Source organism: Anomaloglossus baeobatrachus, chromosome 4, assembly GCF_048569485.1.
Source record: "Anomaloglossus baeobatrachus isolate aAnoBae1 chromosome 4, aAnoBae1.hap1, whole genome shotgun sequence".
Lineage (NCBI taxonomy): Eukaryota > Metazoa > Chordata > Amphibia > Anura > Aromobatidae > Anomaloglossus > Anomaloglossus baeobatrachus.
This window is the reverse complement of record NC_134356.1, coordinates 416,340,083-416,367,858: the sequence shown is the minus strand read 5'-3', so window position 1 is coordinate 416,367,858 and position 27,776 is coordinate 416,340,083. Positions and strand designations below refer to the sequence as shown.

At 47.0% G+C, this 27,776-nt stretch overlaps 1 protein-coding gene across 2 annotated transcripts in view; it reads right to left on the bottom strand.

Annotated features, from left to right (window-relative positions):
* ZC3HC1 (zinc finger C3HC-type containing 1) overlaps positions 1-27,776 on the bottom strand; it is an 80,183-nt gene that overhangs the window by 44,967 nt on the left and 7,440 nt on the right. The window contains exons 2-5 of one of the 2 annotated variants that reach the window (XM_075345352.1): positions 26,832-27,077; positions 25,151-25,264; positions 23,772-23,923; positions 6,786-6,869 (exon numbers count right to left, since the gene is read on the bottom strand). In XM_075345352.1, the coding sequence (XP_075201467.1) occupies positions 6,786-6,869; positions 23,772-23,923; positions 25,151-25,264; positions 26,832-27,055 (574 nt within the window). In that variant the 5' untranslated portion in view covers positions 27,056-27,077. Of the gene's footprint in view, positions 1-6,785; positions 6,870-23,771; positions 23,924-25,150; positions 25,265-26,831; positions 27,078-27,776 lie in introns of those variants that run through there. The other variant, XM_075345353.1, reaches the window with a different exon arrangement.

Here is a 27,776-nt window from a genome sequence, read left to right as displayed (position 1 = left end):
CTTCACCTTGGCTGGTGATCTAATTTGGGGGGGACCCCACGTTTTTTTTTTTTTTAAAAAAAACGCCTGGGGAGCCCTCCAAATTGATCACCAGCCAAGGTGAAGCTGTCAGCTGTGGTTTGCAGGCTACAGCTGTCTGCTTTACCCTAGCTGGCTATCAAAAATGGGGGGGACCCCACGTCGTTTATTTTAATTATTATTTTTTTGGGGGGCTAAATACAAGGCTAGGCACCCTTTAGTGCCACATGAAAGGCACTAAAGGGCGCCAGCTTAGAATATGCAGGGGGTGGGATGTTATATATGTTTGACATGTATCCATTCATCCATTGTAGCATTTTAGGCTGTGCGCCCACAATCGGGATTTGCAGCGTTTTGGGCGCAGAGTGTTTTCCCTGTGTCCATAGCGCTGCATTGTGCAGTAGAAGCACAGTGGAAGGATTTTTAGAAATCCCATGCCCAATGTGCTTGCCCAATGTGCTTCTTTTCTCCGCCACATAAACTGACCTGTGGCGCAGCTTCCCGAGCCTCAGCATGTCAATTTATGCTGCGGAGATGAGTGTTCTCTGCAGGTAGCATAGAGCTCCACAGCGGCCTGAACCCAAATCGTGGGCATGGGCAGCTGCGTTCTCCCGTGGACAACACTCACATCTCTGCAGGAGGCTGACACTGTGTACTAGACGCCGTGTCGCTGGCTCATGGCCACATAGCCTAAAAGTGAGACATTGGTTGCTACAGCAACATTTTTGTGAAGTACCTGTGGATTCAAAATGCTTATTATACTCCTGAATAAAATCCAGTTTCCAAAATGGGGTCACTTGTGGGGGTTTCTAATGTATAGGTACCCAAGGGGCCCTGCAAATGTGACATGGTGCCCGCAATTTATTTCAACTTTTCCAGAATTCAAATGGTGCTGCTTCCATTCCAAGCCCTCCCATTTATCCAAACAGAGGTTTTTGGCCACATGTGGGGTATCCCTGTGCTCATAAGACATTGGATAACAACCTGTGGGGTCCACGGTTTGTTGTTGTCTCTTGAAAAAGTGAGAAATTTGATGCTGAAGCAACATTTTTGTGAAAAAAATGAAAATTTTCAATATGGCAACCTAAGCTTATCAAATTCTGTGAAGTATTCGTGGATTCATACTGCTCACTATACACCTAGATAAAAGCCTTGAGGTGTCTTGTTTCCAGAATGGAGTCACTTGTGGGGGACCTCCACTGTTTAGGCACCTCAGGGGCTCTCCAAATGCAACCTGGCGTCCGCTATTGATTCCAGCCAATTTTGCAGTCAAATGGCACTCCTTCCCTTCCGAGCCCTGCCATGCGCCCAAACAGTTGATTTCCACCACATATAAGGTATCGCCAAACTCAGGAGAAATTGCACAATAAATGTTATGCTGAATTTTTTCCTTTTACTCTTGTAAAAAAAAAAAAGCTACCTGGTTGAAATAACAATTTTGTGGTAAAATTTTTTTTTTTTTTTTTCATGGCTCAACGTTATAAAATTCTGTGAAGCACCTGGGGGTTCAGGGTACTCACCAAACATCTAGATAAATTCCTTGAGGGGCCTAGTTTCCAAAATGGGGTCACTTGTGTGGGGTTTCTGCTGTTTAGGTACCTTAGGGGTCCTCCAAATGTGACATGGTGCCCGCAATCTTTTTCAGCCAAATTTCCTTTCCAAAATTCAAACATTGCTCCTTTCGTTCCAAGCCCTCCCATTTGTCCAAACAAAGGTTTCAGACCACATGTGAGGTATCACCGCGCTCATAAAAAAGTGGTTAACAAACCTTGAGGTCAAATTTTTGGAATTACCTCTTGAAAAAGTGAGAAAATTGATGCTAAAGCAACATTTTTGAGAAAATTATTAAAATTTTCAATATGACAACGTAACGTTAACAAAATCTGTGAAGTACCTGTGGATCTAAAATGCTCACTATACCACTAGATAGAAGCCTTGAGGGGTCTAGTTTCCAAAATGGTGTCACTTGTGAGGGGTTTCTTCTGTTTAGGTGCCTTAGCGGACCTGTAAATGCAACATGGTGCTCGCAATCTATTTCAGCCAAATTTGCTTTCCAAAATTCAAATATTGCTCCTTCTGTTCCGAGCCCTCCCATTTGTCCAAACAGAGGTTTCTGACCACATGTGGGGTATCGGCGCACTCATAAGAAAGTGGGGAACAAGTTTTGGGGTCCATTTTGTTGTGTTAGGTCTTCTAAAAGTGAATAAATTTGGGTTAGAGCAACATTTTTAGGTAAAATTTAATTTTTGCTTTTTTTCATTCCACATTGCTTTTGTTCATGTGAAGCACCTGAAGGGTTAATAAACTTCTTGAATGTGGTTTTGAGTACTTTGGGGGGTGCAGTTTTTATAATGGTGTCACTTTTGGGTATTTTCTGTCATCTAGGCCTATTGAAGTCACTTCAAATGTGATGTGGTCCCTAAAAAAATGGTTTTGTAAATTTTGATGTAAAAATGAGAAATCGCTGATAAACTTTGAACCCCTCTAACTTCCTAACAAAAAAAAATTTTGTTTCCAAAATTGTGCTGATGTAAAGTAGACATGTGGGAAATGTTATTTATTAACTATTTTGGGTCACAGAAATCTCTGGTTTAACGGTATAAAAATTCAAAAGTTGAAAATTGCTAAATTTTCAAAATTTTTGCCAATATTCAATTTTTTTCTTCAATAAACGCAAAAAATATTGTCCTAAATTTGGTACTAACATGAAGTCCAATATGTGACGAAAAAACAATCTCAGAATCACCGGGATCCGTTGAAGCGTTCCAGAGTTATAACCTCATGAAGTGACACTGGTCAGAATTGCAAAATTTGGTCTGGTCATTAAGGTGAAAATTAGCTCCGTCACTAAGGGGTTAGCTTAAACTCAAACATTTTTGTTATGTCGGACAACCCCTTTAACAGCGCCCCAAAGTGCTGATACAGGCGTGTTATCAGAATTACATACTTCACTGACAGATCAGATAACGCACAATGCTCCAGACTTTATATAACTGTTCTCAATAAAGGAGAATGCAAAAAAAAAAAGTAGTAAAGTAAGAAAAGAGTAGTTCGTCAAAATTTGTATAAGCAGATACCACAGTGATTATTAAAATCCGGGGAACATATTGGAGGGTGACCATACAATTACTGTACAATATACAATATTATGGTAGGGAGTGAAAGGTTCAAATAAAGAACATCGAACTGTTAAAAAGGGTACAGAAGAGAAAACAGATGTACTTAGTTACTGGTATGATATAGTAATTGCAAAGGAAGCACAAAAACATCCCACCCTAAATTAGAGCTGATTAAACTTTGGCGGGGGGGGCAAACTCTGTAGGAAAGGGGGGGCAAACTCTGTAGGAAAGGGGGGGCAAACTCTGTAGGAAAGGGGGGGGCAAACTCTGTAGGAAAGGGGGGGGCAAACTCTGTAGGAAAGGGGGGGGCAAACTCTGTAGGAAAGGGGGGGGGAAACTCTGTAGGAAAGGGGGGGGGAAACTCTGTAGGAAAGGGGGGGGGAAAACTCTGTAGGGAAGGGGGGGGGGCAAACTCTGTAGGGAAGGGGGGGGCAAACTCTGTAGGGAAGGGGGGGGGCAAACTCTGTAGGGAAGGGGGGGGGCAAACTCTGTAGGGAAGGGGGGGGCAAACTCTGTAGGGAAGGGGGGGGCAAACTCTGTAGGGAAGGGGGGGGGCAAACTCTGTAGGAAAGGGGGGGGGGCAAACTCTGTAGGAAAGGGGGGGGGCAAACTCTGTAGGAAAGGGGGGGGCAAACTCTGTAGGAAAGGGGGGGGGCAAACTCTGTAGGAAAGGGGGGGGCAAACTCTGTAGGAAAGGGGGGGGGGCAAACTCTGTAGGAAAGGGGGGGGGGCAAACTCTGTAGGAAAGGGGGGGGGCAAACTCTGTAGGAAAGGGGGGGCAAACTCTGTAGGAAAGGGGGGGCAAACTCTGTAGGAAAGGGGGGGGGCAAACTCTGTAGGGAAGGGGGGGGCAAACTCTGTAGGGAAGGGGGGGGGCAAACTCTGTAGGGAAGGGGGGGGCAAACTCTGTAGGGAAGGGGGGGGCAAACTCTGTAGGGAAGGGGGGGGGGCAAACTCTGTAGGGAAGGGGGGGCAAACTCTGTAGGGAAGGGGGGGGCAAACTCTGTAGGGAAGGGGGGGGCAAACTCTGTAGGGATGGGGGGGGGGCAAACTCTGTAGGGATGGGGGGGGCAAACTCTGTAGGGATGGGGGGGGCAAACTCTGTAGGGATGGGGGGGGGGCAAACTCTGATCTTTAATCATAATCTTCATGATAGAGCTAGGCCCAAACTGGTGTCACTGTCACGTCAAGACGCTCAGCCATTAGTGGTTCAATATCAATAGAAAGGTAGTGTTACTTATTACTGTAATAATAATGCAGTGGAACCTCGCTTAACGAATAACTTGGTGTGCGAGTATTTCGCTAAACGAGCAAAGCTTGCTGTAGATTTGTAACTCAGTTTACGAGCAATCTTTGCCGTACGAGCAAATACTCACCGCGCACACTTCCGGTTCCGTACTTTCACCACGCTCTAACCCGCTCTTGCAGTCCGCACAAACACAAACATATTATGCTCACCTTGCCTTCTGTTACATCGCCGGCCTCCTGGTTCTTGTAGTCCGCCGGTACAGGATGTGTATCGGGTAACCATCGAGACGAAGGAGGGACTTCCGCGGTCAGCCGCTACTCAAAGGCAGCGCGCTGACCAATCAGAGGCAAGCGGCTCCTGCCTTTGACATCAGCGCTCTGTTAGCAGAAGTTCCTCGATCGTTGCGAAGGTTACCCAATGCACATCCTGTAGCGGCAAACTACAAGAACCGGGAGACCGGCAATGGAACGGAAGGTAAGGTAAGCATAATTTGTGTGTGTGCGTGTGTGTTTGTATGGCATGGCACAATAGGTGGACCAGGATGGCACATTGAACAAGTTGTGGAACGAATTGTCTGCATTTCAATGATTTCCTATGGGAAATTTTGCTTTGCTAGACGAGTAACTTGGTTTACAAGCACACTCCCAGAACGGATTGTTCTCGGAAACCAAGGTTCCACTGTAATTACATAAAATAAAAACTTGTTTGGAAACATTCATATAATAACGAGACCAATTTTTCTGAGAAATACACTCAATTGTGAGCAGTCTTCATTCTAATTAGGCCCAGTTCACACAACCATATTTTCAGACCAAGTGCTGCTCATGATAAAACGGACAGCAGACAGACAGCACTGGGCCCAATGTTATCCAATGGGGCAGTGCTGATGAGCGTTTATTTCACTGACCGTGGGGAGAAAAAAAAAAATCTGCATGCATGAGTCTCCTCCATGCGTCGGATGAGACTCACCCATTCAAGTCTAAAGGGGGCTTTACAAGGTAGCGATATCACTAGCAATTTCTAGCGATACCGACCGTGTAAGTACCTGCCCCCGTCGCGCATGCGATTGTTTGTGATCGCTGCCGTAGCGAACATTATCGCTACGGCAGCGTCACACATACTTACCTGGTCGGCGGCGTCGCTGTGACTGCCGAACAATCCCCAAGGGGGAGGGACGTTCGGCATCACAGCGACATCACCGAAACGTCACTAAGCGTCCGGCCAATCAAAGCGGAGGGGCGGAGATGAGCAGGACGTAACATCCCGCCCACCTCCTTCCTTCCTCATTGCGGCCGGCGGCAGGTAAGGAGACGTTCCTCGCTCATGCGGTGTCACACATAGCGATGTGTGCTGCCGCATGAGCGGTGAACCACAACGCTAAACAACCCTTACCGATTTTTGACTTTGGGACGACCTCTCCATGGTGAACGATTTTCACCATTTTTGAGGTCGCCTAATGTCGCTGGTAAGTATTACACGCTGCGATATCGTTAATGACGCCGGATGTGTGTCACTAACAACTTGACCCCGGCGACCAAACATTAACGATATCGTAGCGTGTAAAGCCCCCTTAAGAGTGCACAAAAAAAATTGGAAACCATATGGAGCCGCAGCTTAGCATCTAGTTTTTATGAATGGATTGCAATTACTCAGCATGGGAAACTAAGTGGTCTTGAAAATTATTGCTAACTGCTGTAAAAAAAAAAAAAAAAAAAAAAAAAGAAGGGTTGCACATGGATTACAAGTGAGAAATAAATAGTCCAAGTTTTCTAGATGGAATCCTAATGATAATTTTTTTTATAAGCTCATGTGATCCCGGCCTTATTCTGAAGACAATTGTACTGTGCTTCATGTTGGGCAGCTGTTTCACCACATGTATCTGCATGAAGCACTGTTGCATGCCTAGGAGTATGCCTAGGCCTCTACATAATGGATTCAGTTCTATAATTAAATATAACGGTCTGTATATAATGATATATATATATATATATATATATATATATATATATATATATATATATATATATATAAATCAGGCGTTGCACAGTGCTGCTGATCAATGAGAGGCAGAGTCATGAGACCCCCCCATTGATCAGTCAAAATACGCCTGCACGAGCTGCACACAAATCAGTGTATATCAGTGTATATGCTCAATGATAAAATCTATTTAGCCACACACTCACTCTCAAAGCTGTCTACGGATACAGACTTACTATGGTGTCCTGCTCATGCAGGAGCTGTGGACTTCAGATTGGTATTATGACTGATTGTGGGGTTCTCTGACCCAGACCCCCATTGATCAGTGACACTTTTCAACACCTGTCATATATAAAACTTTTCTAGTGATGTTTACACTTTAAAAAAATTCAAAAACATATCTGAAATACCATTCACAGTACCTGGACATGGACTATCTGGCCAAAAGCAATACTTTTCATGAGAGGTCCTGAGCGCTTCCTGCAGTTCCAAACATCGCTGCTTATCTGAATGACACAATTAACAGAAAATCACAAATCTATCTATATATATAATTGCCTTATTCTGTCTGTCTGTCTGTCTGTCTTGCTCCAAAATTGTGTCCTTACGGTGACAAACAGCGGATTGGCCGCTGGGCTTGCCATGGCCCCGCCCCCCCGCCCGGATTGGCCGCTCGCCTCGCCTCTTCCCCCCGCACGGATTGGCCGCTTGCCTCGCCTCGGCTCCACCCCCCCCGCACGGATTGGCCATGTCCTTACGGTGACAAACAGCGGATTTGCCGCTGGGCTCACCATGGCCCCGCCCCCCGCACGGATTTGCTGCTCGCCTCGGCTCCTCTCCCCCGCACGGATTGGCCGCTCGCCTCCGCCCCCCCCCCCGCACGGATTGGCCATGTCCTTACGGTGACAAACAGCAGATTGGCCGCAGGGCTCGCAATGGCCCCGCCCCCCCGCACGGATTGGCCGCTCGCCTCAGCTCCTCCCCCCGAACGGATTGGCCGCTCGCCTCGGCTCCGCCCCCCACACGGAATGGCCTCTTGCCCCGAGGTGAGCGCATCAAGGTCCTGCAGCGGCGGAACACACACACACACATGCACACACATCAGATCACACTCACTCTCACACACACATCAGATCGCATCCACATACTCACAACATCCCGTGATATCGCTTGCTTCTCGGTGGCAATACTGTGCAGTGACCTTCCAGGACCTGCCGGAGGATCACATGGCCGGAAGCATGTGGTATCTCCGGATGTTGTGATTGTGTGAGCGCGTATGTGCAATATCGTCAGTGTGTGTGTGCATGTATGCGATCGGATGTGTGTGAGTGTGTTCTGATGTGTGAGTGTGTGTGTGTATGCGATCGGATCTGTGAGTGTCGGCAGAGGAGCACGGCGTGCAGCACAGCTGCTGGGACCGCCCACCGGTGGGCACAGGGAGAAGTGGGGTGTGTGTGTGAGTGTATGCGATCAGATGTGTGAGTGTATACTGTCTGATGTGTGACTGGAGCACGATGGAGGGTGCACAGCATGGGGGATGGAGCACGATGGGGAGTGCGCAGCATGGGGGATGGAGCACGATGGGGAGTGCGCAGCATGGGGGATGGAGCACGATGGGGAGTGCGCAGCATGGGGGATGGAGCACGATGGGGAGTGCGCAGCATGGGGGATGGAGCACGATGGGGAGTGCGCAGCATGGGGGATGGAGCACGATGGGGAGTGCGCAGCATGGGGGATGGAGCACGATGGGGAGTGCGCAGCATGGGGGATGGAGCACGATGGGGAGTGCGCAGCATAGGGGATGGAGCACGATGGGGAGTGCGCAGCATAGGGGATGGAGCACGATGGGGAGTGCGTAGAATGGGGGATGGAGCACGATGGGGGGTGCGCAGCATGGGGGATGGAGCACGATGGGGGGTGCGCAGCATGGGGGATGGAGCACGATGGGGGGTGCGCAGCATGGGGGATGGAGCACGATGGGGGGTGCGCAGCATGGGGGATGGAGCACGATGGGGAGTGCGCAGCATGGGGGATAGAGCACGAGGGGGGGTGCACACCTCCCCCCAAAACACACACACACACACACACACACACACACACACACACACACACACTGGGAACCACAGACACCCACACACACACAGACAACGCCGCACACACAAATATACGCACATACCGCACAACACACACACTGCACAAAACATACCTCCCCCCAAAACACACACACACCCCACACCCACACAAACCGCGCAACACACACACACACACAACGCTACAGACACACAGAGCTCCACAAACAACGCAACACACAAACACCGCTCTCACCCCCCGCCACACCCAGAACATGTACAGCGCCCTACACAAACACTTGGTAACTACACACAACAACATATATATATATATATATATATATATATATATATATATATATATATATATATATATATATACACATACATACATACACATACACACAGTTAGGTCCAGAAATATTTGGACAGTGTTACAAATTTCGCGAGTTGGGCTCTGCATGCCACCACATTGGATTTGAAATGAAACCTCCTACAAGAAATTGTAGGAATTGTACACATTTCTTTACAAACACTCCACATTTTAGGAGGTCAAAAGTAATTGGACAAAAACCAAACCCAAACAAAATATTTTTATTTTCAATATTTTGTTGCGAATCCTTTGGAGGCAATCACTGCCTTAAGTCTGGAACCCATGGACATCACCAAACGCTGGGTTTCCTCCTTCTTAATGCTTTGCCAGGCCTTTACAGCCGCAGCTTTCAGGTCTTGCTTGTTTGTGGGTCTTTCCGTCTTAAGTCTGGATTTGAGCAAGTGAAATGCATGCTCAATTGGGTTAAGATCTGGTGATTGACTTGGCCATTGCAGAATGTTCCACTTTTTTGCACTCATGAACTCCTGGGTAGCTTTGGCTGTATGCTTGGGGTCATTGTCCATCTGTACTATGAAGCGCCGTCCGATCAACTTTGCGGCATTTGGCTGAATCTGGGCTGAAAGTATATCCCGGTACACTTCAGAATTCATCCGGCTACTCTTGTCTGCTGTTATGTCATCAATAAACACAAGTGACCCAGTGCCATTGAAAGCCATGCATGCCCATGCCATCACGTTGCCTCCACCATGTTTTACAGAGGTTGTGGTGTGCCTTGGATCATGTGCCATTCCCTTTCTTCTCCAAACTTTTTTCTTCCCATCATTCTGGTACAGGTTGATCTTTGTCTCATCTGTACATAGAATACTTTTCCAGAACTGAGCTGGCTTCATGAGGTGTTTTTCAGCAAATTTAACTCTGGCCTGTCTATTTTTGGAATTGATGAATGGTTTGCATCTAGATGTGAACCCTTTGTATTTACTTTCATGGAGTCTTCTCTTTACTGTTGACTTAGAGACAGATACACCTACTTCACTGAGAGTGTTCTGGACTTCAGTTGATGTTATAAACGGGTTCTTCTTCACCAAAGAAAGTATGCGGCGATCATCCACCACTGTTGTCATCCGTGGACGCCCAGGCCTTTTTGAGTTCCCAAGCTCACCAGTCAATTCCTTTTTTCTCAGAATGTACCCGACTGTTGATTTTGCTACTCCAAGCATGTCTGCTATCTCTCTGATGGATTTTTTCTTTTTTTTCAGCCTCAGGAGGTTCTGCTTCACCTCAATTGAGAGTTCCTTAGACCGCATGTTGTCTGGTCACAGCAACAGCTTCCAAATGCAAAACCACACACCTGTAATCAACCCCAGACCTTTTAACTACTTCATTGATTACAGGTTAACGAGGGAGACGCCTTCAGAGTTAATTGCAGCCCTTAGAGTCCCTTGTCCAATTACTTTTGGTCCCTTTAAAAAGAGGAGGCTATGCATTACAGAGTTATGATTCCTAAACCCTTTCTCCGATTTGGATGTGAAAACTCTCATATTGCAGCTGGGAGTGTGCACTTTCAGCCCATATTATATATATAATTGTATTTCTGAACATGTTTTTGTAAACAGCTAAAATAACAAAACTTGTGTCACTGTCCAAATATTTCTGGACCTAACTGTGTGTATATATAACAAAAATCATACATTAACTACACAATACGTAACTTCTAGAATACCCGATGCGTAGAATCGGGCCACCTTCTAGGATATATATATAATTGCTTTATTATGTCTTGCCCAAAATGACGTGATTACAGTGACAACCGTTGCATTGGCCGCCCGGCCCCGCCCCCCGCACACTTTGGCCACCTATACACCTCCGCCCAGGACTACTCTACCTATTACGCTCCTCTCCCCACAGGACTACTACTCCTATTATACTCCTCTCCCCCCAGAACTACTCCTCCTCCTATTATACTCCTCTCCCCCCAGGACTACTCCACCTATTACACTCCTCTCCCCCCAGGACTACTACTCCTATTATACTCCTCTCGCCCCAGGACTACTACTCCTATTATCCTCCTCTCTTCCCAGGACTACTCCTCTCCCCACAGGACTACTACTCCTATTATACTCCTCTCCCCCCAGAACTACTCCTCCTCCTATTATACTCCTCTCCCTCCATGACTACTCCTCCTATTATACTCCTCTCCCCCCATGACTACTCCTCCTATTAGACTCCTCTCCCTCCAGGACTACTGCTCCTATTACACTCCTCTCCCCCCAGGACTACTCCACCTATTACACTCCTCTCCCCCCAGGACTACTCCTCCTATTATACTCCTCTCGCCCCAGGACTACTACTCCTATTATCCTCCTCTCTTCCCAGGACTACTCCTCTCCCCCCAGGACTACTCCACCTATTACACTCCTCTCCCCCCAGAACTACTACTCCTCCTATTATACTCCTCTCCCCCCAGGACTACTGCTCCTATTACACTCCTCTCCCCCCAGGACTCCTCCTCCTATTATACTCCTCTCGCCCCAGGACTACTACTCCTATTATCCTCCTCTCAGGACTACTGCTCCTATTATAGTCCTCATATTATAGTCCTCTCTGAGCGGTGCGGAGCATGGGAGATGGAGCATGATGGGGGGTGCGCAGCATGGGGGAATGGAGCACGATGGGGGGTGCACACATCCCCCCAAAACACACACACACACACACACACACACACACACACACACACACACACACGCGCACCGCACAACACACCACACACTGGGAACCACAAACACCGCCCTACACAGACACCCACACACACACACACAAACACCGCGGCACACACACACACAAACACACTGCACAAAACATACCTCCCCCAAAACACACACACCCCACACAAATCGTGCACCACACACAGACACACACACACACACGCACAGCGCTCCACAAACAACGCAACACACAAACAACACCGCTCTCACACCCCACACCCAGACAACACCCAGAACATTTACAGCACCCTACACAAACACTTGGCAACTACACACAACATCTATATATTATATAACAAAAATCATACATTAACTACACAATAAATTCTAGAATACCCGATGCATTAGAATCGGGCCACCATCTAGTTACATATAAACCTCTATAACAAAAAAGTTGGGACACTATGTAAAATGTACAGAAAACAAGAATGCAATTATCTGGAAATCTTATAGCCATTTTTCATTCACAGCACAACATAGAACACATAAGAAGTTCAAAGTGAGGCATTTTTCCCATTTCATTTGAAATAAATAACTAATTTAAAAACACATTGTAGCAACACAACTCTAAAAGTTGGAACAAAGTTAACAATAAGATTGAAAAGTAAGTACTAATTAACCTTCACCCCCGGGTGATTTTCCGTTTTTTGCTCCCTTCTTTTGAGAGCCGTAACTTTTTATTTTTTCCGTCAAGTTTGCCATATAAGGGCTTATTTTTGCTGGATGAGTTGTAGTTTTGAATGAAACCAATAGTTTTACCATATAGTGTACTAGAAAACAGGAAAAAAATTCCAAGTGCGAAAAAATTGCAAACAAAGTGCGACTGGCCGATTGTTTTGGGGATATTTTATTCACAGTGTTCACTATATGGTAAAACTGATGTATCAGTGTGATGCCTCAGGTCGGTACGAGTTCGTACACACCAAACATGTATAGGATTACTTTTATTTAAAGGGGTAAAAAAAAAAAAAAAAAAAAAAAAAAAAAAAAAATCACAAGTTTGGCCAAAAAAAGGTGCACTTTTTGCGCCATTTTCCGCGATACGTAGCATTATTATTTTTCGGGATATGGGGCTCAGTGATGGGGTTTTTTTTGTGTTTCGAGCTGACGTTTTTAATAGCTCCATTTTTGCAAACATACTACATTTTGATCACCTGTTATCGCATCTTGTACAAAATATTCGGGGACAAGAAAAACAAAATGTAATTTTGGGGTTTGGATTTTTTTTGCCACTACGCTGTTTACTGATCAGATTAATACAATTTTATATTTTGATAGATCAGGCATTTCTGAATGTGGCGATACCAAATGTGTGTATATTCTTTATACCTTTCAGTTTCAATGGGGCAAATAGGATTGATTTGAAATTTTAGGTGTTTTTAATTTTTTATAAAAAAACTTTGTTAAACTTTTTTTTTTTAATTTTACTAGTCCCCCTAGGGGGCTATATGGATCAGCAGTCTGATCACTCATTCTTTTCTGTTGATCAGAGCTACACAGCTGAGACCAGCAGAAAAGCTCACCTCTTCTCACTGGCAGCAGCCGGACAAGTGAAAGAGAAAGTGACTCACGCTAGCTACAGGAGCCATTACATGACCCTGTGCTACCATGACAACCATCGGATCCATGTGATCACATCACGTGACTTCTGATGGCGCTGGGTAAGTTAATGCTTACCGCGGAGCGCTGTTTAATCTCACTGTCACATTTTGACAGCGAGATGCAAGGGGTTAACAGGCGTGAGTGGGTCTCGGACTCAATCGTGCCTGATAGCCGCACATGTCCGCTGTTCAAATCAGCTGACATGCAGCGATCGCTGCCGGCTGCCCACGGCAGCAATTAACCTGACACGATCCATGACGTACCCAGTAAGTCATGTGTTGTGAACAGGTTAAAAATAACTGGAGGGTTTATTTTCAAGTACATTTACTATATTAAAAGAGCATGTTAGTGAGGCAGAGTCTCTCAGAAGGAAATATGGTCGAAGGTTCGTTAATCTGTGAACAACTATGTCTAAAAAATTGCAGAGCAATTTAAAAAAAAATGTTAACCAACATAAAAATGCAGACACTTTGATGATATGTAAATGACTGTAGGTGGCGGGTTATTCTAATATTCCGAAATTCTAGAGATATAGATATGTTCAAGGGACAAGGCCGACTGTTAATAATGGCTGTGATGGGGCGTGTCCTAGACATGGTGGCGTGAGGAAGCTTACCTCCAGAGCTCCTGCGCCCACAGCTTAATTCTACAGATTACCGCGGTCCCTCCGCATCCAGGATGGCCCCCAAGAAAAGACCGGGTGGTGCCCCCACCTCCGCATCCCCCGGAGGGAGCCAGAAGTCCCAGGGGAGCCTCTCCAGATACCTGGCGGGGCCGGGCCGGGAGCTCCCGCCGGTGGCCCAGGACAAGATGGCGCCGGCGTCTCTGCAGCGTTCCCCAGCTGGGGATTCCCCTGGTGCGACCCGGCGCCCGCCCACAGCCTCTGCAGCTCGGGCGTCTGGTGAAGGGGAGAAACGAGCGAACGCCACAGTAGTGAGACCGGCGGCTGCAGAACAAGGTATAGAGGCGTGGAGGAGGGGGGGACCCACAGGCCCGGCCACACAGCTTGTCACTGAGGAGACAGAGGAGGCCTCGACATCCGGGGGATCACCAGTGCTGGGATTCCCTTTGTCCCTCTGCACCCCAGGTACACCCCCTTCTCTGGGGCAAGCAGAAGACCCCTTGATGACAGGCGACCAGCCCCCTGGCCCCTCTCGGGATGACTTGCAGGCTTTGAGAGAGCTTATATTGGCCCTCCCCAGCAAAAAAGATCTGGAGGATGTGGTGGCCAGAATAGAATCCTCCCAGCAGGTGGCGCTGACTACCCTGAGAGAGGAAATGGTGGTGCTGGAAGATAGAATAGAGGCAACAGAGCAAGCACAGGAGTCCCTGGAGGTTAGAATGGAAAGGATTGAACGGGACTGTGAGTCTTCTAATGCCCGCATTAGGGAGCTTGCTCTGCTATTGGACGATCAAGAAAATAGGGGCAGAAGAAATAATATAAGGCTGAAGGGAATTCCGGAGGACTGGCCCCAAGATATGCTGCGCACCAAAGTCTTATCTATATTCAATCAAGTCACTAATCGCCCACCTGAGGCCGCCTATCTCTTTGACAGAATTCATAGGGTCGCAAGGCCCGGCCCCAGATCTGCTTCCTTCCCCAGAGACGTATTATGTCGCTTGCATTACTATGGGGACAGAGAGAGGATTCTTCAGGGAGCCTGGTCGCGTGGCTCTGTGGAAGTAGATGGGGCTGTGGTGAAGCTATTCCCGGATGTCTCTGGCCGCACACTATATATGAGACGTTTGCTTCACCCCCTTTTGCTCAAAATCAAAGAGGCAGGCGCCTCGTACAGATGGGGCCACCCCTTTCATCTAATTGTCCGCAAGGGGGACACCGTGTTCCCATTGAGGAGGCACTCTGAGCTTTCAAAGTTGTATGACTTTCTTGGAATACCAGACTGCTCAATCCCGGACTGGATGGAGTGGGAACCTCAGGCCCCAACTGGACGGCGAAGGAGGAGGGATGACGTCCAATCCTCCCACTGTGATGATCTTGGAGGGTCATGAAATCTCTCGGTTGTTGATGGGTCGGGGAAGTGACCAAAGTGATGGCTGGGTGGTCGGGAGAGGAGTATGGTTGGGGGTTGCCTGGGGGTGCCCCCTGACCTCCTTGCTCCGCTGGCAAGGGTTCTGGCCGTTCGATGGGCCCAACAGACCACAGCGTACTGACTTACGTTCAATGTAACTTTAATCTGTTGACGTTGGGTCGTTTGTGGGGGGGGCGGGGGGGGGGGGGGTGTTTGCATTTCCGTCTTGGGTGGGTGGGACCGCGGGAGGTTAAGTTGACAGACCCTCCTCGTTTGATCGGGGTCCGGGTCACTAAGCATACATAAGTGAGGCGCGGGTTGGAGCTCTGGCCACATGTCAGTTCTTGTCCCTAACTATCCCTAAGCAGCTTCTGGGCTGGTCCCTGGTACTGCGTGCGGCAAAACTGCTGCTTTTCCACTCTCTGCCTTTCCACTTTTTGCTCTTCTACTTCTTTCTCTTTCCCCTGCTAAAGGGTCTCTGCTTTCGCTTATCTACATCCTCTCTACTCTCCCTCTTCCACTCATCCGTTTCCCCCCTCCTTTCCTTCCCCCCGGTTTTTTTTTTTTCTGTTTTTTTTTTTGCTGGGGTGTAATTTGTTGTTCGTTTTTCCAGAGGTCAGTGACGGAGTATGACGAAGCAGAAACAAGCCGAGCTTCGGGTGGGCTCACTGAATGTTAAGGGTCTTCACAGCCCGGAGAAACGGTCTATTCTCCTGAACCTACTATGGAAAAACAGAATTCAGGTCGCTTTCCTCCAAGAAACACACTACTGTGAGGCAAAACCATACAAACTTGCTGATAGAAGGTATCCTGTAGTGCATCATTCACCCTCCCCTGACTCTAGATCCAGGGGCACGAGCATCTTAATGTCCAGTACGCTCCCATGGGAACTGTTGGACTCTCGATCGGATGATCAGGGAAGGCTTCTGATGCTTAAGGGACGCATTGCTACACAGACTTTCACTTTTGTGGTGGTCTACTTGCCAAATTCGGGTCAATGCCCTACATTGCTGCGTTACCTTGAGCAGATAGAGGAATTCTCTGAGGGTACTCTGGTCTTTGGGGGTGACTTTAATGTTGTGTTGGAGCCGCCGAGGGATAGCTCCAAAGGGGTGTCCAGTGTGCCACATTCGGCACTACGTCGCTTGCGACGGGGTTTACATGATCATCAACTAATAGACACTTGGCGATTGATGCACCCATCAGACAAAGATTTTTCATTTTACTCGGCAGCGCATGATTGCTACTCCAGGTTAGACCTCATTTTCCTTAAACATGGGGATCTACACTCTCTGGTGGCTTCCTCAATCGAGTGCATATCATTCTCTGATCACGCCTTGATCACAATAACTCTATCCCTCGGCTACCCCATCGGTAGGCAGAGTCAATGGACCCTGAACACTTCGCTACTCGATGAACCGGTGACAATGCAGGAAATAAGGGATGCCTTGAGGGAATATTTCAGTGCCAGTGGGGGGGGGGGGGGGAGGTGTCCCCGGGCATAGTCTGGGAGGCACACAAATGTGTGGTGAGGGGTCTGTTTATCAAACATGGGGCACGCTTGAAGAGAGAAAGAGAAGCTAGGGCTACATCCCTTTTGGCAGACATTAGAGAATTGGAGGCAATTCACAAGGGGTCTCTGGGAGGGGATGTGGGGGCCATTTTGGTCAAGAAGAGGGAGGAACTGAGGACCCTACTATGCTGTAAAGCTAGGGGAACATTGGCTAGGTGTAGACGGCATTTCTATGAATTTGGCAATAAGAGTGGCAGGACCCTGGCTAGAGCTCTGAGGACTCAGAGAGCGAGAGGATATGTCTCTAAGGTGCACATCGCGGGAGATAGGTGGGCTACTTTGCCGAAAGACTGCCCTCTATGCAATTGATGAGGGGCGGTCTGAGAGGGCCAGGACGGAGTTGCGTAGCCGTATACGGATGTACATCGCGGACTCCGGCTTGGGACATCTCAAGCCGGAGGCTGCGGCCGATCTGGAAAGACCCATCTCGGAGGAGGAATACTGGTCTGCACTTAAAAAATCCCCCACAGGCAAGGCTCCTGGCCCGGATGGTTTCCCTCTGCTCTATTACAAAAAGTTGGATTCCATTTTGATTTCCCCATTTCTCTCAGCATTCAACCATGGCCCACATTCTGGAGCTGCTCCCTTGCCAAGGGATACCCTAGCTGCTAATATAGTTGTCATCCCTAAAGAGGGCAAAGATCCTTCGTTGTGCTCTAGTTACCGACCCATTTCCCTCCTCAACACAGACCTGAAGCTCTTCACTAGGATTCTTTCGGATAGACTCACCCCTTTGCTTGGGGAGATTGTTCACCCTGACCAGGCCGGGTTCATGACGGGTAGGGAAGCAAGGGACAACACGACTAAGGCGTTGAACATAACACACAAGGCTAAATCCGATGGGCTGCCTTTGATGCTTCTGTCGACCGACGCAGAAAAAGCGTTCGACAGAGTTAACTGGATTTTTATGGAGGAGGTCCTGCGGGCTGTGGGGTTGGGGAGTAGGATGCTTGCTTGGATATGTTCCCTGTACAGAATCCCTTCGGCAGCAGTCAGAGTGAACGGTCTCCTTTCAGAGAGATTCCCCATTCGCAATGGAACAAGACAGGGTTGTCCTCTCTCGCCCTTGATTTTCATATTGACTCTGGAGCCCCTGCTCAGTCGGATCAGAGGCAACATTAACATTTCGGGCCCTAACATCTCTGGTTCTACTTATAAAATCGCGGCTTATGCGGACGATTTGCTTTTTTTCATTACCAACCCTCGGGTTTCCCTCCCTAATCTTCTGAGAGAGTTGGAAACATACTCCTCTCTATCTAACTTTAGAATTAATATGTCAAAATCGGAGGCCCTAAATATATCTCTTCCTCCTGAGCAAGTCACATCGCTACAATCCGCGTTCGAGTTTAGGTGGGCTAGCCAGGCCTTGAAGTATTTGGGCGTCCAGTTGGCTGTGGACTCTAGTCAAATTTACAAGTTGAATTTTCACCCGCTCCTGCAATCAATTAGAAAAGACTGCGCTAACTGGGGGAAGGGCTACTTCACATGGTTCGGGAGATGTGCAATACTGAAGATGAATATCCTGCCACGTCTCTTATACCTCTTTCAATCCTTGCCGATTAGGATCCCTAGCTCTTTCTTCAAGGAACTGGCCTCTTTACAGATCAAATTTATCTGGGCCAACAAACCGGCGAGACTCTCCCGGTCTCTTTTGTGCAGACCTAAGATTAGGGGTGGCCTGGGTATCCCAGACCTTAAAAAGTACTATTTGGCCACGCATATGGTTAGGGTATTGGACTGGTGCCGCCATTCCAGCACAAAGCCGTGGGTGGCCCTAGAACAGAGCTTCTCGGAAATACATCTCCCGGTCATCCCCTGGCTTTTGAACCTCTCCCTGCCTGCTCTGAGATCTCATCCTACCATCGGCGCCACTGTTGAATGTTGTTCGAGAAGGGAGGTCAGACGACTCCTTTTGCCAGTGCCTTCCCCTATGACACCCGTGTTAGGCGACCCGGAATTCCGTCCTGGTCTCTTGGACCCGGTCTTCAGGGGGTGGGTTCAGGGGGGCAAATTCAGAGCTTGTCATCTGGGTAGAGAGGGGGATTGGTTTTCACTAGCGGATATTCGGGGCTTCTTGCCTCCGGGCCCCTTGGGGGATTGGAGGGCTATGCAGATGAGGCACTACATGCACTCCCTCCCTCACTTCAGTCGATATGCCGGACCTCCTACGGGATTTGAAAAGTTGTGCCTGGGAGAGGGAGTCTTGCGGCACTCTCTATCCTTGGTATACAACATGTTATCAGATCCGGGGGATTTGCCCCCCCCGGCTTACCTTTTGCAGTGGGAGAGGGACCTGGGGATTAGCTTATCCGACTCACAAAGAAACAACATCCTCCAGCTAGCACATAGAACTTCGATCAGTTCCAGACTGTTGGAAGCGAATTACAAATTGTTGGCCAGGTGGTACAGGGTCCCGACCAGACTACATAGAATGTTTCCCTCAGTTGACCCGGTTTGTTGGAGATGCGGTCAGGGGGAGGGTGATTTTGTGCACATTTTTTGGTCTTGCCCTTCTCTGCAGCGGTTTTGGTCAGAAGTGGGGGAGGTAATCAGACGAGTGACCGGTACTACTGAAAAAATGGGTCCGGAGCTATTCATTCTACAGCTATCCGAACTCCCGGTCTCTAAATATAGGAGATCTTTGCTTAGATTTCTGGTCATGTCTGCCAGGTCTTGCATTCCGCTTGGTTGGAAGTCTAATACCCCCCCCACGGTGACACAGTGGGTTTCGCGGATTAACGATCTGATGTATATGGAGGATTTGACATCCTCTATTAATGATCGCCAGGAAGACTTTTATAGGACATGGTTCCCATGGATGGAGTTCACCTACTCGGCGGAGTACGCGGACTTGTTCTCTGAACCTCAGGATTCGTGATTTTTCCTCCTCCACCCCCCTTTTTTTTTTTTTTTTTTTTTTCTCTTTCTCGCATTCTTTCTCCCCCTCTCTTTCTTCCTCTCTACACTACTCCCTGATCTTCTCTCCTGCTCTCTTCTCCTACCCCTCTCTTTATTTCTTTCTTTCTCTACAATTCTTCAATCTTTTTTCAGGCTTGATTTCTTTTTCTTCGCTCTTCTCCCTACTTACATTAGGTTGGGTCGGCTTATAAAATATGTAAACTGGGCCAGACTTGAGTAGTAGCGGGGATGGGAATTGCATATGTGTGCTTATTGTTTGTATATATTCTACCGTCATTTCTGTAATAATACCTGCGTCCCAGTTGGGAGCAGGAGATGTATTGTTTGATACGAGTTTGGCTTTAAAATAAAGAATTTAAAAAAAAAAATAATGGCTGTGATCTACATTATAAACTGGCATGATTCAGTTGTGCAAATTGCTGCATGGACTCAGAAATGCTTCCCAAAATCATGCCTGAACACAGTTCGTCGTGCAATCCTACCTTAAGAAGTTTGAGTCTGTCAGGCCACCGTAAGATCTTCGTGATGTCACACACCAAGGTTACCTGGAATCACCCGCGCTTGTTTGAGGCAACGCTGCCGGCTGGAGAGTCCTCATTCCCTGCAGCGTGCACCAAGAAGATCAGACATAGGATCCCTGATCTGCCCTGGATCCCCTATTCCAGACAGCCGGGGGTTAAGTATCAAAGACTTTACATCAGCACTCTAAGGGGTACTTTGCACGTTGCGACATCGCTACTGCGATATTGTCGGGGTCAAATCGAAAGCGACGTACATTTGGCGTCGGTAACGACGTCGCAACGTGTAAAGCCTAGGAGAGAAGATGAACGAGCGTAAAACAGTCAAAAATCGGTGATCTGTCTCACGTCGGTCATTTCCATAATGTCGGTTCGGCCGCAGGTACGATGTTTGTCGTTCCTACAGCACCACACATCGCTGTTGTGAAGCCGCAGGAGCGACAAACATCTCCTTACCTGCGCCCGCCATCCACCGGCAATGCGGAAGGGAGAAGGTGGGCTCAGCTTCTATTGGCTGGCCGATTAGTGACGTTGCGGTGACGCCGAACGCACCTCCCCCTTGAAGGAGGGATTTTTCGGCAGTCACAGTGATGTCGCCGACCAGGTAAGTGCGTGTGAAGCTGCCGTAGCGATAATGTTCGCTACGGCAGCTATCACAAGATATCACATGTGCGACGGGGGCGGGGACTATCGCGCTCGGCATCGCTAGCATCGGCTAGCGATGTCGCAGCGTGCAAAGTACCCCTAAGTGTACCCATAATGGAACCTCTGAATCATCATCTATTCTCCCCAACTGTGCAAAATTTAACTCCTGGTAGTGCAGGTCACTGCTAGTCATAACTTTAAGGACTTCCTATACGTTTCAATCTATGAAGGCAACACACTGCTAACTACATTGTTTTTACACTTCCCCCAATTTAAAAACATAAAAAAAAATATTAAAAATACTACACCCTTAATTCTAATTGGTTTATATTATTTTTTTTATCTAGCAATATGTACAATATGTGTCTCACCTTACAAGCATTTTAGGTTATATAAAAAATACATGAGGTATTGGTCCATATATTGACCAAAATATGCAAATTTGTAACCCCCGTCAAGAGTCCCCCATACGTATGAGTCCCTAGACCAAATTAAAAAAATGGCTCAACGAAAAGGACATAAATAAAAAAAAACAAAAAAAAAAAACCAAAACACAACAACTTTGATATCGGTTGCAAGCTTGTGTATTTTGGACAAAATATGGACCAATACATCATGTTTTTTATAGATTGTGCAATAAAAGGATGAACACTTTTTCATGCAGGATGCAGCCAGGCCCTTTAATGTTGGTTAGGCGAGTAGGTGTGTCTTAGGCTATGTGCGCACGTTGCGTATTTGCATGCAGTTACGCTGCGATCTGCACCGCAGCATAACTGCATGCGTCCTGCGTCCCCAGCGCAATCTATGAAGATTATGCAGGAGCCGTGCGCACGTGGCATATTAGAGCGCAGCGCTTCGGCTGCTGTCAGAAGCGCGTTTTAAGAAGGGACATGTCACTTCTTTCGTGCGCTCTGCATGCATCCCCCGCTCTGTCTATGGGAGGGGCTGCAGTCAGAGCGCATGGAATCGGCTTTTTTTTTCCATTACGGACTCTTTCTGCAGCGATTTGAAGCGCACGTGTGCTGTTCAAATCGCTGCAGAAATTTCTGCAGTGACAGTACGCAACGTGCGCACATAGCCTTATGCTGTATTGGACAGCCCGTCTGATCTAATAGTATGGGCATCATCAATAAGCTGTAAGCCAGACACTGTGCATCAAATGTACCTGTGTGACTGGCGCCCTATGCATGTTTAATACTAGCAGCCACCCCCTCCATGAATTGATAGGTTGTGAGTGGTTGTTTCATCAGTATTTTCCACCTGTGCTGCCCCCACCTTTATCATGCAGTCTGCTGCATCCTCCTAGTGAATTGGTAATCTGACCTTGTGACGGTAATGGCTGTTTCTTTTGCAGTGATACTGCACCTATCACAACAGCATGGTATTGCAGACAAAGAGTTGGGGTGATAAACCCTTTCATCTGCAGTCCAGACCTTTCACCAATAGAAAACATTTGGAAAATAATGAAACAAAAAATCTGGGAAAGTCCCAAGACTATTGAGAAGCTAGACTCCTACATCAGGCAAGAAAGGGACTTCCCTCTCCCAAAACTCCAGGAATTGGGTCTCCTGACTTTCCCGATGATTACAGGCTGTTGTACAAAGAAGAGGGGATGCTACATAATCACATACAGTAGACCAGGCCGGGATGAACTTTTTTGAGATGTGTTGCTGTCTTCAATATCTAAATTAGTACATTTTTCTAAATTAAATGTTAAAAGGTCCAATTTTCACCTGATTTGTGCTCTATATTCTGTTATGAAAAAATTATGGCTATAAGAGATTTCCAGATTGTTGCTTTCGCGCTCACTTTACATCGAAGGCCTGCAACACACATCCGTGCCTCCGGTACGTGTTTGGTACGTGTTTGCACGTACCGGAGACACGTTGACCAATGTTACCCTATGGGTCATGACACACACACGTAAAATCACACGGAGCATGTGTATGTGTGCTAAGTACGTGTGTGCGTTTTCCCGCACGGACGACATGTCCGTTTTTGGCCGTCAACACGCAGGCACGGACCCGCTAAAGTCTATGGGTCCGTGCCTGCACGGACGGCACACGTAGCATGTCCGTGTTCAGCACGTATCGTGCGTGTGCGTTTTTAATCCAAACATCAGCAACACTTGTTTCCAATCTATGAGGTCAATTGTCAAATGTCCTGATGTTTCAACTGGTGATGCACAAGGCCAAGGATGTTGTCAAAGGACGTTATGGTTATATGGCAGTATGCTTGAAATTTAGGTGGAAATTTGCGCATTTCTCCATAAAGAATATTAAAATGGCCATGAGTCTTCCTGAGCTTGACAAGGGGGTGGATCCACATCCTTTTTTCAACAGGTGGTTCATAATCAAGCATATGTCTCCTGACCCCAAATCTCCTAGATATCAACCATAGCAAATACATGGTTGCTTCATTGGAGAGAGACATTTTGGAGTCAGTCTAATGAGTGGAAGAGCCTGAAAACAATGATTTGAAATGTTTTTAAACCTTATCCACCGATGAGGGACGGAAATTGACCAATTAACAACACCAGGATCTCATGATGAAGGATTAACAATGTTATTTGGGTAAGAATGCGGACCTCTAAAAACGGACAGCACACGGATTGCATACGTACGTATTTTATGCCAATACGGACATTCCACACGTACACACGGAGAGCATACGCCATCACACGGATGTCATACGTACGGAAGAAACGCCCCTAAAAAACGGAACACGGACCCGAAAAACGGAACGTGAGACACGTACGTTTTTTTATGCGGAAGTGTGTTTTTGGCCTAACACAGTGTCCCAACTTTGTTCTACAATCACAATTCCAAACATTTACTATAAACATAAATGCTGATTCCAGATATTTCAATTTATGACTATCTTTTAGATGTCCTGTGTCTCATGGCAGTTTTCATATTAAGCATAAATATATTTAAGTGGAAGCCGTAATACTTACACTTATTGAAGTCCAAAGCCGGCTGGAGGCTAGCACAGAGGTAGGCCCCGCAGCTGGAGCACTTCAGCATGTCACACTCTATGTTTGTCCATCCATACTGAGCGCAGATGAGAGGAGACAATTCTGGAGGTTTCCCAGCCCATTTTAAGGAGTTTTTAAATTAAGGAAATGTTAAATCTTGTTTATAGGACAGATCACTCCCCACTTACAGAATAAAGGCAGAAAAATGTACAAAAAATTAGAGTTATCGGAGAGTGTAGGATACAAACGATGAGAGTTCTGTACACATCAGTTACAGCGCCACATTTCTAAGTGAATATATATGTTAACCAACAGTGTATCACTCGCGTTATTTAAAGGGAACCAATCACCAGGATTTTCGTATATAAGCTAAAGCCAGTGCTATACTGGCACTATCAGGCTTAGTCTGTACATACCTGTAGTGGTCAGCTCGGATGTTTAGGTTTTGTAATCCAAGAAAGTGAAGTTTGTAAAATGAGCAGCTTCTTGATTGACAGTTGCACTGGAGCCGATAATATATTCATAGTTATCCACTCCCTCTGTTAGAATTGGCATTATACAAACGACTCACTTTGTCTCTTGCAGGACCTGTTAAGGTCATACCCATGTGACCTGGTATCCAGCTTTGGTGGCTGAGGTCCCGCCCCTTCTGGTCACATGGGTATGACCTCACACAGGTCCTGCTAGACAAAGTGAGTCATTTGTATAATGCTACTTCTCACAGAGGGAGGGAATAACTATGAATACATTATCTGCTCCAGTGCAACTGTCACTCAAGAGGCTGCTCATTTTACAAACTTCAATTTCTTGGATTTCAAAAACCTAAACATCCGAGTTGCCCATTACAAGTATGTAGAGAATCAGCCAATATAGCACTGGCTTTAGCTTATATACGAAAATCCTGGTGATTGGTTCCCTTTAACAACCTCCAGATTGGTTGACTATATTAAGCAGTAAGGGAGCAGAAGTGAGGTGTTTTGATGTCCATACAACTGAGACCAACTCCCCATAAACATGCATCCTGGACTCAGAGCTGATGTATATGTTTTCAACCTATTTTGTCTCCAAAGAATAAAATCATCAGGCATGTTGAAATCCAACATGCCCGACCCTTCCCCACCAACAGCATCTACTGAGGGAATGAAAGGTGGCACCTTTAGTATAGGAAAACATTACCTGCTCTTTTTCAAGTAGATTTTACCCATACTCTGAGCGGTTTTTCTAACCAATTTCAAAAGGGTGACAAAAAAGCATGACGTTTGTGTAAAAGTTGAAAAAGTATCAAGTACCAATATACAGTGATTTGTGGTTATATGCCTCACCATCTTTGTAGAAATCTGTCCATATAAAAGGATATGGAGAATGTTTCCACCCTGGAGAAGAAAGCTTCTTTGCTTGTTGCTTCATATGAGATTGAATCATCCAAAGCTTGAAAACTAGTGTTTTCTTCTGAGAGAATGCTTGTGTCCTTACTAAAGATTATTATTACACAAAAAAAGAAATCAGGTGAGTATTAGCAGGATATACAGGTTTAATATACAAGATATACTGAGACAAAATATTGGAGACCGTTTGACCAATCAATGAAACAACGGGGTCTGTAATAGGAAGTTTCATATCAATCAGTAGAAAACAGACAAAGTAGGTGAGAGGTTTCTATAGGTGGGGCTGCTGACATAGACGAACCATAATGAAACAAAGACATCCGTGCACCTTAGGCTGCTTTCACACCTCCGGTTTTTGCAGTGCGGCTCAATCCGGCTCAAAAACCTATGCAACGGATGCGGCGAAAAAATTGATCCGTTGCATAAGTTTTTCCATGCGGCCCGTCAGTTTTTTGACGGATGCGGCTTGATACTGAGCATGCGCAGTGCAAAAAAACGCATCTGGCCGCCGGATGTGGTGTTTGCCACAGTACGCCACATCCGGCGTCCATAAGCTTGCATTGTAAATCGCGCCGCATACGTCGCGATGCGTTTTTTTCGCCGCACAAAAAACGTGCCAGGCAACGTTCCATCCAGCCACCGCATGGGCTAAATATGCTGCATCCGGCAAAAAACGGACGCAACGCAAGGCCATGCGGCACAATACGGCGCTAATGCAAGTCTATGCGTAAAAAACGCAACCGGCGGCAAAAAAAACAGTTGCATTTTTTCTGCAAAGCGCCGTATTGAGCCGCTCAGCAAAAACCGGATGTGTGAAAGCAGCCTTAAAGGGTTACTCAAAAATAATTTACACAAATAATTCTCTATTTATAGGATGGGAATAACTTATTGATTTCTGGTACTTCCAGCAACCTGAGATTGGCAGTTTAGAACCCAAGGAATGGACAGTTAGGACCCCAAGAACGGGGATCTGCAGCCTCGTCCTAATGTGTATGGGACTGTCCAGCTCTGTACTCCTATAGAAATTAATGGAGTGGAGGCCAGGCATGCTGAACTCCACTCAGTCCACACCTGGTTTAAAAGCCTCGACATAGTGGGGGGTCTCAGCATGTTATCTCCTATTCCAAGGAAATGTTGGAATTTCTCCTAAATCCAGACCATGGCTATCATCTTCCATGCTTCTAAGCTGGGTAGGTGCACTGTGAATGACAGCTCTGCCATTGTCATTTTCTGGGCACACACAATATTGTTACATCTTGGCAGATTTATGTGTATTCCCAATAATGTACCATCATCTCGCCCCATTTATGACTGTGTCTCCCCTCCTTCCTCCACTTACACATTGTTTTGTTGCCTATAGCAACCAGAGCTTCACTTTCATTTCCTCCTTTCCTGTAGAAAAACGAAAGCTTCAATTTGATTGGTTGGGTGAAAGTTCCTTTTTCCATTCCCTGGATTTCTGATATACCTTAGCTGCTTTGCCCTCCAGGTGTCATGCACTGCACGGTCACTAGGGGGCAGCATACAGTAAGGGAGGAGGCTATATATGAGCATGGCCATTACTAGCCCCGTCCTGCAGTCAGGAGGGGAGGAATCCCAGGCTGCCCAGTGCCATTTCTCTCATCACTGCGTCTCTCTACGGTCACCCACTCACCGGCAGCCGCTGCTCCGCTCCTCGTTCACGATCCCCTCATTGATCAAGTCCCGGACTTTTCCAGGAGTTCCTACAGGAGATTTCAGCGGAGTTCCCGAGCTCTCCCCACTGGGCGCCGCCATCTTGAAGCCCCGGAAGTGTCCTTGCGAACCGGAAGTCGGGAACAATGCAGCAGCGCTCCTGAGTTCCGGGCAGATAGAGGAGTCCGGAGAGGGGCTGCTCATTACAGTGGCTCACCCTCAATGGCTGAAACGGCAGAGCATAGAAGGGAGTGGGAAAGTAGCATTAGTTCCTGGGAGAGAAGACTCCAGCTGTGTGGCAGGAAACCTCCAGGGTGTGCACTGTGTAGTAGTGACCATCTATAGGAAGGAGCTGCAGCTACATGTATTCTTATCTCCATTAAAGCAATGGCATGACTGAGGCCAAGGACAATGTGCTTGGCCTCTGCCGGGTAATGGGGCCTGTGGAAAAGCTTAGTGTATGCACTTTCTGTGCATAAAAAGCAGATATAAATGTATTTTTGGGGGAAGTATTTTAATATTTTGTCCACCATGGAAAGTTATGAAACTTTGCAAATCGCTTCATTATGGGATTTGTCTTCATTCCTATAAGGCCGGGGTCAGGAGTATATGTTCTCTAATGCGATATACTAAGCACTCTCGGCTCAGACTCTCCTGCAGGCGAGATCTGAGTGTCATTCACTGTGATCTGGTTCTCTCGCATGTGACAATCGGATAACAAAGTGAGAAGATACAGAACGAATATGAAAAACGGGAAATCGCCCGGGGGTGAAGGGGTTAAAAGGCATTTCATGTAGGTGGCTTCCATATCTCAGCTTTCCCCTCTTCTATTTCTCTGCCTTTGGCTGCATTAGCACCAGAATGTACTTATTTGGAGTACAGATGTTTGCAGTGAAAGGGTTGGCACTAGTGATGAGCAAGCACT